Source organism: Rhipicephalus microplus, chromosome 8 (assembly GCF_043290135.1).
Source record: "Rhipicephalus microplus isolate Deutch F79 chromosome 8, USDA_Rmic, whole genome shotgun sequence".
Lineage (NCBI taxonomy): Eukaryota > Metazoa > Arthropoda > Arachnida > Ixodida > Ixodidae > Rhipicephalus > Rhipicephalus microplus.
The window spans coordinates 1264082-1281803 of NC_134707.1; the positions used below are offsets into that span (position 1 = coordinate 1264082).

General features: G+C 45.6%; 1 protein-coding gene across 4 annotated transcripts in view; it reads right to left on the reverse strand.

The window, feature by feature from the left end:
* Positions 1–1457: 1457 nt before the first annotated feature.
* The window catches only part of Sec10 (Exocyst complex component Sec10), a 408207-nt gene continuing 391942 nt past the window's right edge, over positions 1458–17722 (reverse strand). For 3 of the 4 annotated variants that reach the window (XM_075870759.1, XM_075870760.1, XM_075870758.1), the window contains one exon: positions 1458–4245. In XM_075870759.1, the coding sequence (XP_075726874.1) occupies positions 4072–4245 (174 nt within the window). In that variant the 3' untranslated portion in view covers positions 1458–4071. The remainder of the gene's footprint in view (positions 4246–17722) is intronic. The other variant, XR_012885431.1, reaches the window with a different exon arrangement.

The window sequence follows — 17722 nt, forward strand, 5'->3', positions numbered from 1 at the left end:
TCCCATATGTTCGTGCGTGTTCCAGGAAAACATTCGCTAGTTCTTTTGACAGAAATAGATTTTGATAGTAGTTTTGATGTTGGAAATTTTGAGAGATACACGTAGTATGTTCACTCCCTTTTGAGACTCGCCGATTTACTGTAGTTGGGAAACGCTACTCTCTGGTGTTCAGCTACTCCAAATCAGTATTAGACTGCCCTACGCTGAAGTTTACTGACCCCCTCCGCCCCCCCCCCCCCCCCCCCCCGTTTTTTCGCCATGTTTTTATTTTAGTGCAAAAAAGCCAAAAAATTAAATTACGCGACATCCCCCCTTTCCCTCTTCCCATTGCGGAAATTTCTCAGATTCAGAATCCTTGAACTTGGCACTTGGCAGGTATATATTGGCATCGACCTGACCAACTCTCCATTTCTGACAATAATTTGGTGTGAGTTGATATGGTCTCGTTTTCCAAAACTGCAGAGGGAATGAAATTTTACTGCATCAGACCACAAACTAACGAAATGAGAGACTCTTAGTGCTTTTCGGTGCAGGCTCCTTTCCTATTGTGCGAGCGGTGAAGCTAGTAGGCAAAAGTAAGCTATTGCAGTATGCATGCTCTATATAGGTACAATAAAAATTAGTTCATTTTAAAAAAATTTATAGTAAAAAATTTACAACATTGCGTGCCGCTATTAGTCCTTGAAAAACCTGTGATATGTCCTGGGAAGTCCTTGAATTTTCGCTTTGGAAAACTGTACGAACCCTGCTGCATGCATTATGCATGTGCCAGCACTAGCCTATGCTGGCTAAATGTTGGTTATTCACTCTTATAATAGCAACATTGTGTTCATTCAATGTTATTCCAATGAGTGGATTGTCCACCAGTGTTAAAGATTTGCTAGTTCTTAGTACACACAGTAGAAAATTTGTGCACGCCACAGAAGACAACAAAAAAAGTTCTTGTGGATTCTTCTCATATATATCAAGAAAAGCATTTTTTTTTTTTTTCAGAATTAGCAAGCCCTGCATTGCAGGGACACAAACCGGACATGCTTAACCCGCATTTTCCACTCATAATATGCGAGCTGATGGTTAGTCATTGAAACAGCCAAGTTTACTCAAATCCTCCTTGCCTGTGTTACTGCTCATTGATACTGCCTTACAAGGCAGTATAAATGAGTTAAGTTTCTAAGTTAAGCTTTCCTTCCTTGCTTTGAATGCCGAATGCTGCTCCTTTACAATCCCTGACTTATCGTAGAATGATTGACAAACTGGACACCTCTGCCCTGGAACACACTTCAGGTGAAGCCAGGAAAGGGTTTGGGAAGTGGAGGGGTAAGCAAAATCTACTCCTAGTAGTTTTTCAGTTTATGCACATGACAATACATACGTATGCAGATGCATAAAAAGGGGTACAAAAAAAAAAGACATGACTGCACATGAAATTCTGGGCATTAAAAACATTGATCTCGGGCTCCAAAGCAAGCACTCCAATTTTAATTTAGCCACAATAAATGCTGCATTCAGTAGGAAGAACAGCTTACAAATAAAGACCTATTTTACACAATGATTTGTGAGTTTACGCGCAACAAAAGTGGTGTAGTGTTTGAGCATACTTGTGAAACTGATAGGTAGATATCGTGAAGGCCATCACTGCATGCAGCTTTGTCGGGCAAGCTATTCTGTCAATCCATACCCCCCCCCCCTCCATTAAACCAACTAGCTTAAATACCAGTCCTTACATCACACCCACATTGATTACTCCTTTAAGAAGAAGGTGAGGAGGCACCTATAAATCTAGACTTGAAAACCACCAATGGCCAAAATTTCCGAAGCCCTCTACTATGGCATCTCTGATAATCATATGGTGGTTTTGGGACATTAAACCACAGCAATTACTATGAGGCAGCCATGAAGAGGGAGGTTCTTCAGGAGCACAGCCATAAAGAAATACTGAACAAAACTTTAGAAAAACTGACAAATAAGTTCCATTCATTGCAACACCCTTGCAGTGAAACTGCATTTTTTAGCTATGAGCAGCCACCCATTTTTTAAAATGTGAACGCATGAACATCAACCGCAGAGTCGATAAGCGCCCTATAACGCAGCACGATGGTGAAATGAACGAGACTATGCACATGCACTTGATGAGCAGACCTGTCTTTTCTTTTCTAATTGGAATTGCCTGCTATATGTTAATGGTGCGGCCCGAGGGTTTTTTAATGATGCGGGCCGAGGGGCGAGGCTGTTTGGAAACTGGACACCACGACCGGTTCTTTTGAGCACTGTTACCATCATAGTTTTTTTTCTTTTATGAAGCTGCCATCAAGTTATATAAAAATCAGTTTCACCCCAGAGCGAAGCATTTGTCATATGACGATTCATTGTGAATGCAGTGACAAATAGGAAGTCAGAGTAGAGCCGGCCTGACAGGAACGAAGATCTCGTCGCAAGCACTGTAACAACCGCAGAAACTAGTTGTCCTCCTCTTCCTTACTACACCATTAAGGCGATAGCAACAAATTGCAATGTTATGTAAAGGCTGGCAGCTAAGTCTACTGGATCCGATATCACGGAAAACTACAGAACAATTTAGTGTAAGACAATGTGGCCACACCAGGGAGAGATGCTCTTTTCACAGTCTCTTCGTGGTGAAAGTGCTGCATGTAGAAGGGTTCATCATCCATTTGCACTAATGCCTGCCGAGATAGAAACTGTGCCCTTAGAATTAAAATGGACAGCTGCTGCTCGAGAGTTCACAGCCTTGATGAAACCTAAACTACAACCATGTCGGTAAAACTTAAAGCACAATGTTTCATTGGATAGGCTTCAGCGCGATTTAGATGAAGACCATAGGAGACACACAGAACACAAACGAGCACTGACTTACAACTGAGTTTATTTCCACTTGAACAAGCCTTTTCAAGCGCCAAAACCTGCCTGTATTATTCTATACACAGAAGAGCAAGATAAAAGACGATATAAACGAAACCCAAGATCTAGTATAAGCAAAAAGAAAAAAATATCGGGATTCCTTTTCTAAGTAAAGCGTGCTTTGACACCCTGGGGAGGAGGTGTTTTGATTTACCTTGGTCCATTCCTGGGCATCTTTTTATTGCTTCTGCATGCTTTTGGTTATGTATAGCGCGGGTCTACCAGGAGCGCAAGAAGGTGTTTTTAGTAACTGACGCCAATATCTGTTCTCTAAGTTGTTATGTATTGTTGTTTTATTCTCATGTGCTTTCCGCGTTTTTTATTGCTTCTACTTTTAGACACTATCTTTACTTATCTTGGTCGGCTTTTATTTTGAAGGTGCCGTTTTTGGAGCATAAATCGCGTTCTGTCTTGGTTTCGAAGTTCAGTTTGCCTAGTGTGATATAAGTGTGCTTTATCTTCGATATTTGGTCCCGCGGTAAGCTTTTTGTATTTTCTTTTCTTTTTGCTTATAGATCTTGGATTCCGTTTATACCATCTGTTATCTTGCTTTTCTGTGTATAGGTTAATATGGCAAATTTTGGCGCATAAAAAGGCGTCTTCAAGTATGGTCTTCGTCTAAATTGCGCTGAAGCCTATCTAATTATGTACCCACTCGCCCAAGTCAAAGTGCTCTCGGACAATGTTCCAGCCACGTTTTTTGGCTTGATGGCTGTTCCAACTTGTAGCTAATGCTGATAAACAAGTTTGATGCAACAGAGATGGTTTGGTAGAGGTAAAGCTTAGCACACAGTGGCCAAAATGATGCACCTGTCCCACTGCTGGTCCTGTCTTCTCATTTTCTCCTGGTGTATATAATACAGCAAAAGAACGATGCCATACTAACTAGCCACCGTCAAATTCTTATGATATGTACACAATGATCGATATTATGTACAGTCCCACTCATTATGAAAAGCTCATAGGCCACGAGCTGACATGTTCTAAGTATGGTAGAGAGCAACTATTCTCACTGCAAATACGAACGCGGTCTGCGGTCACCACAAAGAACCATTTGCACATAAAATGTATTTCATTATGTCACGAACTGGCACTGATTGCATCAGTCATTTGCATTTGCTATGCTAATTGGTAGCCATTGACAGTAGCCATAAACTAAAGCGAGCCGGCTTGTCCCTGATCCAGAGTGCCAGGTTCCCCAGCCACCTCTTGGGAACAGCCCTGCTGGTGGGCGTTCCAGTCCTTGCGCTGACAGAACGAGCTGCAGTAGCTGACCCGATGGCAACCCGTGCATTCCAACAAGGCTTCCCTGTTGCAGTTAGCACACATCTGTTAAAAAAAATAAAATAAAAATATAGAACATGTAATCTTTTTCAAAAAAACATTTCGAGTCCTTTAAAAAACAAAAACAAAACAACAGTAGTTAATGCCTACCAGCAAAAATAAACTTTATGCTGAATGGAAATGATATAGGTAATGTCATAACCTTAATAAAACCCAAAATGGCAAATATTGCAAGGCAAATCGAGCAAGTTGGCTTTCATAGTTTATTGAAGACGGGCAGGATCTTCCATCAACCACATGATGCTTCTTATATGCGTCTTGTGCACAATAGAAAATGTTGAAAAAAATTCCTAGACAAGATATAAATCTTTGTATATGGGTCATGCAGTAGCACAATGTGCACTTGTTTCAAGCTTGTCTGCACTGTTTTACAGATTGCTGCTTGCAACCGAATCTAGCAGTCATAGAGAGAGTCACCTGACTTGCGTGACTTGGACTCTTGGGAGCCTATCCGTGCATGGTGTGCTACCTAAGTGTCACCAGCTGGCCACTTCTGGCCTGCTATAATGCCAACAACAAATGCTGTGCTCTGCAGTGGGTCTTGCGGCGACACAATGTGCACTTAGTTCAAGCTTGTCAGCACTGTTTTACAGGTAGGGCCAAAATATGACTTCCCTTGCTACGGGATTGACCATCGATGCATAGTGCTGCTGCCCGACCCACTTATGAAGGCATTATCATTCTTCTTGGTCAGTAGAATTTCGTTGCTATAATTCGGCGATGTTGAGGGCAGTCCTGGTCCTGACAAGTTAAACGAAAAACTGTCGCAGCTGCTCGAGAAACCAAAAAAAAAAATTCATTCTGAGCTCTCTTCATGGACAGCCAAGTTCGCTTCCATTGAATAAATGCTAAACAGGCTTGAGGTCTCGGTATTATCAGCAAAGAAAGCAATTCCACTTGTTGAACAACTTGAAAAAATGGTACCGTATTTACTCGATTCTACCGCGTCCTCGTTTGTAACGCGCGCTTGGTTTCCACGACGGAAAAAAAACAAACAAAAAAACTAAGACATCGATTGCAACGCGCACCCATTTTTCTCGTTGGCCCGCACGATCACACCACTCGGGAAAACGACTCCTTTCGAGAGCGTCTTCCGTTTAAATATGAGGTACGGGGGAAGTTTGTGCCTATCTGACGTGCAACGGAGCATTGCTGTCACTCTAGTTTTACCGTGGCCCGATTTCAGCACATGAACTTGCTTCGCCCCCTTCTCCTCGACAGTTGTGGTGCCAGGCATGTCGAATTAAAGAGGCGTCTGATCGGCATTCTCGATTTTCCCAAGCAGGTAGCTGTTGTTGTGCCACAAGTTCAGGACAAACCTCTGAAGACTGTGAAGCTTTTCATTGTACTCCTCCGCAAAACTTTTCGCATATGCATATTCCCCTTTGGAGGAAAAAGCCTTTTCTCTTCATAAAGTTAGTTAGCCAGCACCTGCTCGCTTTAAACTGGCTCCGCATTAGACCTTTTTCTAAGACTAATTGCATAGCCCGCACTTGGAGCAGTTCTGTCGTCACGGGCCGCTGTGCCGCTCGCTGCTCAAGCACATACTCGCCGAGCAGCTCTTTAATTTGCGGAAACTGACCCTGCTGTGGTCCACTGAAGCCTTTGCGTGAATCTTTGCTGTCGACAATATTCTGCTTTTGTTTCCGCCAGTCCCGCATGCATGTTTCGGGAACTCTGAACGACCGCGATGCCGCCCGATTTCCGTCCGTTTCGGCACACGCGATGACTTTTCTTTCAAAAGCGGCATTGTGGTGCACTCGTCAAGTTTTTGGAGTCAGCCCTACCATGCCGTCGATGTTAATGCACTACAAGATGACGAACTCCTCAGCACACATACGAAGTCCCGCACATGGGAAACACATAGGCAAAAATGGCTGACGCGCCATGCCGACGCACGTAGGGGGCGGCCATTTTGGAAGTGCCGATGGCAATAGAATGACCGTATTGATTTTTTTTTTTCGTACTCGATTCTAACGTGCATGTGATTTATGAACTCAGTTAACCTGAAAAAAGGTGTGCGTTAGATTCGAGTAATTACGGTAACTCATTTTGTTAACTTAGTGTTGAAGTTAGACAACCGTTCTGACGAACTTGAAGACAGGTCTCGTAGAAATAATATTATTTTCTATGGACTGCCTCAACATCATTCTGAGTCTCCAGGGCAGCTGCTTGATTTGTTCACGAGCCTCATGTCTGATAAACTTAGTCTTGAATGTTCTGACGAACTTGAAGACAGGTCTCGTAGAAATAATGTTATTTTCTATGGACCGCCTCAACATCATTCTGAGTCTCCAGGGCAGCTGCTTGATTTGTTCACGAGCTTAATGCCTGATAAACTTAGTTTTCAATGTAACAACATTGAATGATGGTACAAGCTTGGGGTGCATAGAGGGAGAAAGTACCCCCCCACCTGCTATATTTATATTTTTGGACAACAGATCTAATCTTGTCGTTTTAAAGATATTTAATGTTCGAAAGCTAAAAGAAACACAAATACATGTAAACGAGGACTTCTCAGAGCACGTTAAACAGGTATGCAGCACCGTTAGTAAACTTTCCCATAACAAACAAACAAAAAAATCCACCCTTCTTATCTGCTGTATTATTTCTTGCCGATAGATAATACACCTTATGTGTTAAGAGAAGCGGGCAACTCTATCATTCAAGCAATCTTCTCAGCCTTCTGGAACTCGACTCCACTCTGATAACTTTTCGTTAGTAAATGTTAATGCCCGTAGTATTCTTTCATCACTTCGTTGCAAGCCATCATCCTTTTGTTATATGCATAACAGAAACTTGGCTCAGAAATATTACCACTAGGTTACAATGTTCTGTGAAAAAAACAGATGTGTGGTGGTGGAGTTGCGTTCTTTGAGAAAAAAAGACATTGAATTCATTATATTTCGCGATGTAACCAACTGTGAATCATTTCGGTGTAAAATTAGGATTAGTGGTCTCACGTTGATTACTGGAGCTGTCTATCATTCACCTGGCACGGGTTTCGGTACCTTTTCTGATCTCATGGATTGCATAGCCAAATAAAAATTAAATAGTTATAAAATGATAATCACACGAGACTTCAATACCCCCTCCATAGACTTGAATACTCTATCAGCACATAGCCAGCACAAAGTAACCTGTGGCTATTTGATTGACTTGACTATTTCTTTTGACTCGACACATGTTTTTTCTTCTGCAACCCAGAAAAATGCAATTTTTGATCTTGTTATCATTAATGAACAAATAAAAAAATATGTCTATCATTGTCAGATTGTCGAAGGCCTGTCGAACCACAAGGGTGGTGAGTTGATTTTAAATTATTGACTATACCTAATTTTCGTTTGCACCAGACTGTTGTGAACTACGAGCATGCTGATGATAACTCTATAATTGTGATGCTTACATCCTCTTTTGACGAGTTTTTTAACAGCGCCAGCCATTACCATGTCAATATACTAGTGAACCCCTTTAATGGAACTGTTGGCCGATGTATTGCTGTGATCATTCCAACAAAGTGTATAAAACGCCATCCCAAGCATCCCTGGTACACACACTCGTGACATTATACATCTGATTCATCGTATCAGGTGCTTTCGCAGACAGTCCACATGTGGCAGTCCAATAAAATCCTCTGTTACCTTAACTGAAAAGTAGTTTAAGATCTGCTATGTCAAGTGCAAATGTATTTTAATAATACTTTGTTGTCATTCATGAAAGACCAACTGCCAAAGCTTTGGAAAGCTACTAATTGCCCAAATCAGAGCTGTCCTTCCTCATTTATTATTTCTGATAAACCATGATAATCTTAGCATTTCTGAAGCATTTAATGACTATTTCAAATCATTGTTCACACGTGATGATAGACGCAGCCCCACATTTTTCACGAACTAATCACCACCACCTTTCGGTCGTTCGTAACCTTGTACTCAAAATCGATACAACGAAAAGTGCAGGGCCAAATGGTATACCTAATATGTTTTTGAAACGTTATCCTGAATGGACCTCTCGTTATTTATCAGTCATTTTTTCAAAGTCTGTTGAGTCATCTATAGTCCCATTACTCTGGAAGTGCACCAATGTCGTTTCCATACATAAGGATGGCAATAAACAGGTGGTGTGCAACTATAGGCCAATTTCATTAATATCTATGTCCTGTAAACTACTGGAACACATCATCTATAAATATATCCCTGAGTACTTGTCTGAACAAAATATTCTCCCACATGCTCAACATGGCTTTCGTTCTGGCTTTTTGACGGTGACACAATTATAGGATTCACTCACTAAATTGTATCTACACTTAAAGCTAGAGGACAGCTTGATTCCACCTTCATTGCCTACAGGAAAGCCTTTGATACAGTATGTCATCATAAGCTTCTCATTAAACTCAAGATACTAATTTATTACACTAAACTTGCAGACTGGATTCAGAACTATCTGAGCTTAAGAACACAATTCGTAGCATTTAATCGTGCTCACTTATCTCAGGTCAGTGTTACATCTGGTGTACTACAAGAATCTGTACTGAGTCCATTACTCTTCATCGTCTATATAAACGACGTTGTTAAGGTAACTGCTGGGACTTCTGTTAAATTGAGACTTTATGCTGATGACTGTGACATATATTCTGACGTGGCTGGCACTCAGAATCAGTTGCAGTTAAATAAACATATTGGCCATTTTTGCAAGTAAAGCAAGGTGATGTCATTGCAACTATAAAAAAATAACTGTCTCAATGACTTCCTCAAATAAAAAGCACCCGCTAAAGTTTTCATATTTCAGTTGTAACCACAAGCTCGTAAGTATAGACACTTTCAAATACTTCAGTGTTACGTGATGTTACGTTTGGCCCGGCAATTCGTCTGGGCAGACGCCATTGTGCGTAAACCAGTCTACTAGGGGGGGGGCTTTCAACCCCATTGGCGCCCAGTCTCCAAGACGCTGTGCAGGAGACGTTTCAGGAAATAGTCGGGTCTCAACGAAAGCTTCGTGAGGCAAGCATTTGGTTGAACGGGCTCGATCAGCGGGGGAATGGTGCCACTGTGGCGGTCTCATTAAGACAACCTCGCGACTCAGCTTTTGTCAACTACGCAAGGCAATCTCAACACACCGACAGCCCGGAAGCGTGGGAACACGTCGAAGAAGCCGTTCACCGGAATCAAGCGTTGGAACTGCCTGAAGCTGAAGGTAGCGTGGACCACTGTAGACCATCGAGGTAGCGGCCATCTCCCCGGAGGAGCGCAACTTTCCCCCTCCGGACTCTACCTCCTCGTACTGCGGTCCCTTCAAGGCGTGGGCCAGGTGCCTGTTTGTGTGGTGCGTTCCTGTTACCATTGGACCGTTTCGCCCAGCCGAGTGGTGCAATATCTGCACCCTTTCTGGTGGGTGGACCACTAAGACTTCGTCCCCTGCTGTGTGGCAAGAGTGATCAGCGCCTCCTTCGGACGGCGGTGACAGTGGGCTATAAAAGCCGAAGAATCTTTGTAAATAGGGCTGAATCATGTGAGCTGAATCTTGTACGAAAACATGAGCTGAACCTCTGTTGTACATAATGTGGGATCTTCTCGATCCCTGTACAGTTCCTATCTTTTTGCAATAATGTAAATAAACCTTCGTTCCACCTTTTACGAACGCGTCTCCTCACTCGCGAATATTGGCTATGCAAACGACGGCGGGAAGCCCGCTACCCTAAAGAAAACCCGCCGTACCTACCATGTAAACTGTACCATCATCAACCTCCTACCCTTAACAACTGGTTGGCAGCGATGAAACGGACCTCACGAAGTGGTGCTGTGTTGGGGTGAGTACTTGGTCCTTGCTTTGACTTTCCAGGCTTCATTTTGTGAGTGCAATTTAAATAGAAGCTAGATGCTGGATTGTGTGTGGGTTAGGAAGATCACCTATTTGTGTGTTAGAGGGATCCCCTACACTTGTGTGAGATGCAGGACCAAAGTAAACCAGCAATCATGGAGGTGAAGTCATTGCTAAAAGGTGGTCTTTTATTCATTTGCGAAGACCTGGGTATTAAGGTTAAGGAAGGAACGGGCAGGTCACAAATTTTACAGCTAATTTTGCAAAACGCCAGTGAGAAGGATATTGGATATGCGTTATAAGTTTTCACAAAAATCGAGGAACAAAAAAAAAAAAAGAACGAGAAGAGAAGAAAGAAAGGAAACGAGAAGAAGAGATTGAACTACTGGAACGTAATGTTGAAGTAATGCGGCGGAAGTTTCAGCCATTCGCAAGTGTAGCGCACAAGATGTGCGAATAACAAACAAGTGAGATGCAGTTCAGAGCCGTAGAGAAGGCTAGCGCGTGTGAAGGCAGTAGCGGGTTCGAAGAAGAACCGAATGTGAGAGCTGCGAAAAATGCTGCGCTAATGAGAGAGGCCGCCGAAGGCCAGAGTGAGTGCGACGAGGTGCTTTGCCACTTAAATGCTAGCGAAACAGCTAGGATAGCTGTAGTAAAGCTGGTACAGACCTCAACTGTGGTTGTCGCAACGGTGGAACTTGTAAACGACGTCAAAGAAACCAAGAACACCGGAAAAAGCTCAGGAGAAGCAGCGAAAGTAGAGGATGAGAACAGTGTGGTTGTAGACAGCTCCCATGAATGCGAGCGTGTTTTTTCTGTGAGAATCAGTGGCATTGTTCTTTGGTGTGTTACCCTGTCTGCCAGTCTAGAATTTGAAACAGATGTTTCTTTAGAATATCATTTAGACTGCGCGGGCAAGACAGCTGACAAATGCTGTGAGAGGGTGAGCGAGCTTGAGATGCGAGCCAGAAGCTCCGAAACGAGTTGCGAAAAGCAGTGCAGACGCAAGAGACGTCGCAAAGTCGCGAGTGAGACAAGCAGCTCTACGCATGTTCAGAAAAGTTTGAAGCCTATTAGCGCCGCAAGCAAGACTAGGCATTTTGCGTCAGCGTCAAAGTTCATTTGTATGTGTCTGAACTGCCGGACGAAAGAAAAGGGAACAAGCGGGTCCTTTGCAAATGAAGTCAAATGGGAGGCGCCAGGTTAGTTGGGTGCGTGAGTACAAAGTTAAGACAAATGAATGGGCCCGACATGGCACCAGTGCTAGGAAATCTAACTGGCAAAATAGTGTAGCAGGTGGTACGGAAGAACCCTCGAGCTGTAGAACAGCCGATGACGCAACCCGAGGCGAACTTCCTAGTTGTGAGAAAACGGGTCGCAAGCGTCGCCGTAGACAGGTGAAGGGTACGCGCGCGACAAAGCGAAGGCACGAAGGAGGAAGCAAGCATCGGGGTAAAAGGAAAAAGAGTGGGTTATCGGCCAGTTCGCCGGGGAGGCCTTTGTGTCGTGCAGCAAAACGCCAGCGGCGAAGCGGTAGGCCAGGGCGCAAGTCCACGCGACGGTATGCGCGGTGGAGATTTAGGGCTTTTCACGGAAAAGAGTGTCGACGTGGTCCTAGAAGAAAGACCACAATAGCTAAACACCGCTCGGCTAGACCGAATAGGACACCGTCACTCTTTCCCGTGCATTGCTCGGGTTCCCTCCGTCGGATTGACAGAGGACGGCCGAAATCGCAAATGAGGCGTAACGCTGCCGTTCAGCTGGTAGCACGTGCACGTTGTTGCCTCGGGCGTCCTCGCAATCCGGCAAGACCGCGACCGCCGCGTGTGAGATTGAGGTGAGGGACAGCTGTAAGCTGGAGAGTCGGACACAGGAGTTTTATTGGAAATGTATTTGTTTGTTTATATTTGGTTTTAAAGTGGTGTTCCTGTGTCATCTCCACAGCTAGTTTGCTTGGATACTTTTTTCTTCCCTCTAAATTTTGTTTGTGTATAAGCTTTGTCAAAATTTTGAGTTAAGTTCTTAAACGGTATGCGGAAGCAATTACCCACCTCGGTCAACCGACTGCGTGAAAGGAGTTTTTAAGATAAGAGCACGCATGTCGCAAAAGAAGTTTGGTACGCCCGCTAAATTTGAAAAAGTAGTGCCTAGGTTATAAGGATATGACCTTTGGTTAGGTGCGTGTGTGTATGCTAGCGCTCTTTGAATGACAGTATGATGTTGTGCTAGGGCGCACAGCACAGTCCTGTGCGTTCTTTAAAAACATGGGCTGGCATGAAGCTTCATTCATTTAACGAGCGTGCTAGTATGCGAGGGTTATTTCTTTTTGTTATTTTAGAGAGCGTTCAGAAATCAAGGTGATCTTTTGAGAAAAGCGTTACGCTTTACCGAACATTGAGGCTAGAAACACCTTCCACAGATTTGTAAAAACTCAGCTTGATCTGTTATGTGAGTGTTCGATGGCGTGAGGGTGTCCTAAAAGTAGGTACTCTCGACTACGCCTTGAAAGTGTGTCACGAGAGAATGAAAAATGCGCCCAGATTACTTAGGTATAGGGTCTGGCAGAATTCGTGTGAAACCTTTGTATTTGGTTGTGTTTCATGAAATGAGTCATGAAGTTAAAGATTAGTTACAACATAGTAGTGTGGATGGTAGGAGAAAGCCAGTATTGTAAAAATGGAATTACGGATAAATGGGGCCAAATTGTATTTGCCTTTGTGTGCTTTTCTCACACGGCAATTAGTTCCATCTTTTGTAGGCATCTCCACGTCCATGATTGTTGTAACTTTGGCGGCACAAAATTGTCTCAAAATTTTAGCGTTCAGGTTTCTCTTTTGTTTGTGTTTCTTGAGAAGCCTGGAGGGTTTCGAGCGGGTCCAATGTGCTTGACTTCGGCATGGTATTGTGTTGTGTGGTTCGCCTTGCTGTTGTCAGCCTTTGTGAGCTGGTTTGGGAGTTGGTTTCGAGTTCGCAGCTGGAGAGAGAAAAGCCAGGCCATCGTCCTCGTCACCAGCCATTCTCTTCGTGCCCAGCGGTTGGAAGCGCTGGCCAGCCGAGATTTTCCGGGCAGCAGAGGAGCTGTTAGGTTTGGCCTGGCAATTCTTCAGCGCAGACGTCATTGTGCGTAAGCTGGTCTACTAGGGGGGGCTTTCAACCCCATCGGCGCCCAGTCTGCAAGACGCTGTCCGGTAGACGTTCCGGGAAAAAGCTTCGCGAGCCAAGCCTTTTGTTGAATGGGCTCGATAAACGGGGGAACGGTGCCACTGTGGCGGTCTCATTAAGACAACCTGGTGACCCGGCTTTTGTCAACTACGCGAGGCAATCTCAACGCATCGACAGCCCGGAAGCGTAGGAACGCGTCGAAGAAGCCGTTCACTGGAATCGAGCGTTGGGACTGCCTGAAGCTGAAGGTAGCGTGGACCGCTGTCGAACATCGAGTTAGCGTCCATTTCCCCGGAGGAGCGCAACTTTCCCCCTCCGGACTCTACCTCCTCACCCTGCGGTGCTTTCAAGGCGTGGACCAGGTGCCTGTTTGTGTGGTGCGTTCCTGTTACCATTGGACCGTTTCGCCCAGCTGAGCGGTGCAATATCTGCACCCTTTCTGGTGGGTGGACCACTAAGACTTCGTCCCCTGCTGTGTGGCAACAGTGATCATCGCCTCCTTCGGACGGCGGTGACAGTGGGCTATAAAAGCCGAAGCATCTTTGTAATTAGGACTGAATCACGTGAGCTGAATCTTGCTGAATCATGTGGGCGGAAACTTAAACGAAATCATGAGCTGAACCTCTGTTGTACATATTGCGGGATCTGCTCGATCCCTGTACAGTTCCTATCTTTCTGCAATAATGTAAATAAACCATCGTTCTACCTCTTACAAACGCGTCTCCTCACTCCCGAAGATCGGCTATGCAAACAACGGCGGGGCGCCAGCTACCCTAAAGGGAAAGCCCGCTGTTCCTGCCATCAACTTCGCTACCCTTTACAACTGGTGGCAGTGGTGGGATGCCATCAGCAACTTCCTTCGACCTTAACAGTGACCACAAGCTCGTAAGTATAGACACTTTCAAATACTTCGGTGTTACTTTCACCCCAGACTTGAAATGGCATGCTCACATTCAGAATATATAAAATAAGATGTTAAGAAAGCTGGGTTACCTAAAGAGAAACCTTTGAGATGCAACTGGTGAATGTAAAGTACGCAGTAGCATACACATCTCTAATAAGGCCTCTTCTAATGCATGCATCTGTCATATGGACACCGCATCATGCGAATGATATAATCATCATCATCATCATCATAAGCAGCCTGACTACGTCCACTGCAGGACAAAGGCCTCTCCCGTGTTCCGCCAGTCAACCCAATCCTGTGCTCGCTGCTACCAATTTATACCCACAAACTTCTTAATCTCATCTGCCCACCTAACCTTCTCCTTCCCCCTAACCCACATGCCTTCTCTGGGAATCCAGTTAGCTACCCTTAATGATCAGCGGTTATCTGGTCTATGCGCTACATGCTCGGACCATGTATATTTGCTCTTCTTGATTTAACTATGATATTGTCACGGGGTCGTGACGTGGCCGAAGACAGGAGACTTTGCGTTGGAGTTTAACTGTTTATTTGGGCGAACCTGTGCCCGGTAAACGGAAAGTCCGATTACAGTAGCACTCTTGAACTGATAACGGCGAACGGAGCGTCGGCCGTCGATCAACTACACAAGCGGCGAAGCGCGTCGGCATTTATACTCTTGCCGTCGAATGTTCTAGCGTTATCGCTGGCGGTGGCATAGGTTCCAGAATAATCTGTACCATTCGCAGAGTGGGCGCGATCTTATCAAAATGATCTACTACAGTCCGGAAGCTTCTCGAAAACTGCTGGCACGGTTTGAGCTGAGAAGTGTAGTGTTTTGGGACGATAACAAAACTTGGGAAATGGAACGTGGCATTGACCCCTCTGAAAAAGGCATCGTCCCGATGCTTTAACTAAAGATAAAGGTACAACAATAATGCAAGAAAGTACAATGAATAAATTACAATACAATAATAATACAAAAGAACACTGTTTGAGTTTGTTAACACGCGTGAAACGGCTTGAGGCGCGTGACATGGACGATTTCAGGTCCCGATCGGCGTCGTTGAGAGTTCGTGATGCCGTCGGGGACAACCTCGTAATCAAGTGGGCCGAGACGTCCAACCACCCTGCACGGTACGAAGTACCATCGCAGAAGCTTTTCACTTAGTTCATGTCGGCGTACCAGCGTCCATACCCAAACACGTTTACCGGGCTGGTATTCCACGAAGCGTCGTCGAAGGTTGTAACGGCGGCTGTCGGTCGTCTGTTGATTCTTGATACGCAGACGCGCAAGTTGTAGGGCTTCTTCGGCGCGTTGAAGGTACTCGCTCACATCGAGGTTTTCTTCGTCGGTGACGTTGGGTAACATGGCATCGAGCGTCGTTGCCGGGCTCCTTCCGTAGACCAATTTGTATGGAGATATCTGCGTCGTCTCCTGCACCGCCGTGTTGTATGCGAAGGTCACATACGGAAGAATGGCGTCCCACGTCTTGTGTTCGACATCGACGTACATTGACAGCATGTCGGCGATCGTCTTGTTAAGCCGCTCGGTGAGGCCGTTGGTCTGTGGGTGGTACGCTGTCGTCCGGCGGTGGTTTGTTTGGCTGTATGCCAAGATCGCTTGAGTTAAGTTGGCAGTAAATGCAGTTCCTCTGTTGGTGATAAGGACCTCCGGGGCGCCGTGACGTAGGACGATATTTTCGACAAAGAACTTAGCTACCTCGGATGCACTGCCTCTGGGAAGGGCTTTTGTCTCGGCGTAGCAGGTGAGGTAGTCGGTAGCTACCACGATCCACTTGTTTCCAAAAGACAACGTCGGGAACGGCCCCAGTAGGTCTATACCAATCTGTTGGAAAGGTCGGCAAGGTGGTTCAATTGGCTGCAGAAGTCCCGCTGGCCTTGTTGGCGGTGTCTTGCGTCGCTGACAGTCCCGGCATGTCCTCACATAACGAATGACGTCGGTGGTAAGACGTGGCCAGTAGTACCTTTCTTGTATCCTCGTGAGCGTGCAAGAAACACCGAGGTGCCCTGCCGTTGGATCGTCGTGCAGGGCCTGCAGGAGTTCTGGTCGCAGAGCTGAAGGCACCACAAGGAGGTACTTGGCTCGGAGCGGTGAAAAATTTTTCTTTTGCAGAAGACCATTTCGCAGGAAGAACGACACATGTGCGCGCTTGAATACTCTAGGGACTTCGGCGGTCCTGCCTTCGAGGTATTCTATTCGGACCTTAAGTTCCGGGTCGGCCCGCTGTCGTTCAGCAAAGTCGTTGGTAGTTATCATTCCCAAGAAGTAGTCGTCGTCTGGGTCGTCGGGTGGTGGTTGGTTGACAGGTGCACGAGAGAGACAGTCGGCGTCGGAGTGTTTCTTGCCGGACTTGTAGATGACAGTAATGTCATACTCTTGAAGTCTCAGGCTCCATCGTGCAAGGCGACCTGAAGGCTCCTTCAAGGTGGCTAGCCAACACAAGGCGTGGTGGTCGCTCAGAACATTGAAGGGCCTGCCGTAGAGGTAGGGGCGAAATTTCGACGTAGCCCAGATGATGGCGAGGCACTCCTTTTCTGTTGTGGAATAATTGGCTTCTGCTTTGGATAGCGATCGGCTGGCGTAACTGATAACCCTTTCAAGTCCGTGAGCACTCTGTACAAGAACGGCGAGAAGACCTACGCTGCTTGCGTCAGTGTATGTTTCTGTCTCGGCGAATTCGTCGAAATGGGCAAGTAATGGAGGCGTCTGTAGGCGATGTTTAAGCTCCTGGAAAGCGTGTTCCTGCGGCGTTTCCCACTTGAACTCCACGTCGGCCATGGTAAGGTTAGTGAGAGGATCGGCGATGCGGGCGAAGTTTTTCACGAACCGCCTATAATAGGCGCACAGGCCCAGAAATCGGCGCACCGCCTTCTTGTCAGTGGGCGGCGGGAAGTCGGCGATGGTGGCTGTTTTCCGTGGATCGGGACGAACTCCAGACTTGCTAATAACGTGCCCCAGAAACAAGAGCTCCTCGTACGCAAACCTGCACTTTTCTGGCTTCAGTGTGAGTCCGGATGTCTTGATGGCTTGAAGTACAGGTTCAAGGCGCCGAAGATGCTCGTCGAAACTCGAGAAAAACACGACGACGTCGTCCAAGTACACAAGGCAAGTCTGCCACTTCAATCCTGCCAATACTGTATCCATAACGCGTTGAAAAGTTGCAGGCGCTGAACAAAGACCGAAGGGCATCACCTTAAACTCGAAGAGGCCGTCCGGTGTTATAAACGCCGTCTTCTCTCGGTCTCTTTCGTCGACTTCGATTTGCCAATAGCCAGTCTTGAGGTCCATTGACGAAAAGTACTTGGCGTTATAGAGCCGATCAAGTGCGTTGTCTATTCGTGGGAGAGGATACACGTCCTTTTTTGTGATTTTGTTCAGGCGGCGATGATCGACGCAGAAACATAGGGTCCCATCCTTTTTCTTCACTAACACCACGGGGGATGCCCATGGACTCTTGGACGGCTGGATAATGTCATCCCGCAGCATTTCATCAACTTGTCTCTTTATGGCCTCACGTTCTTGCGTCGAAACCCTGTACGGACTCTGATGGAGTGGTC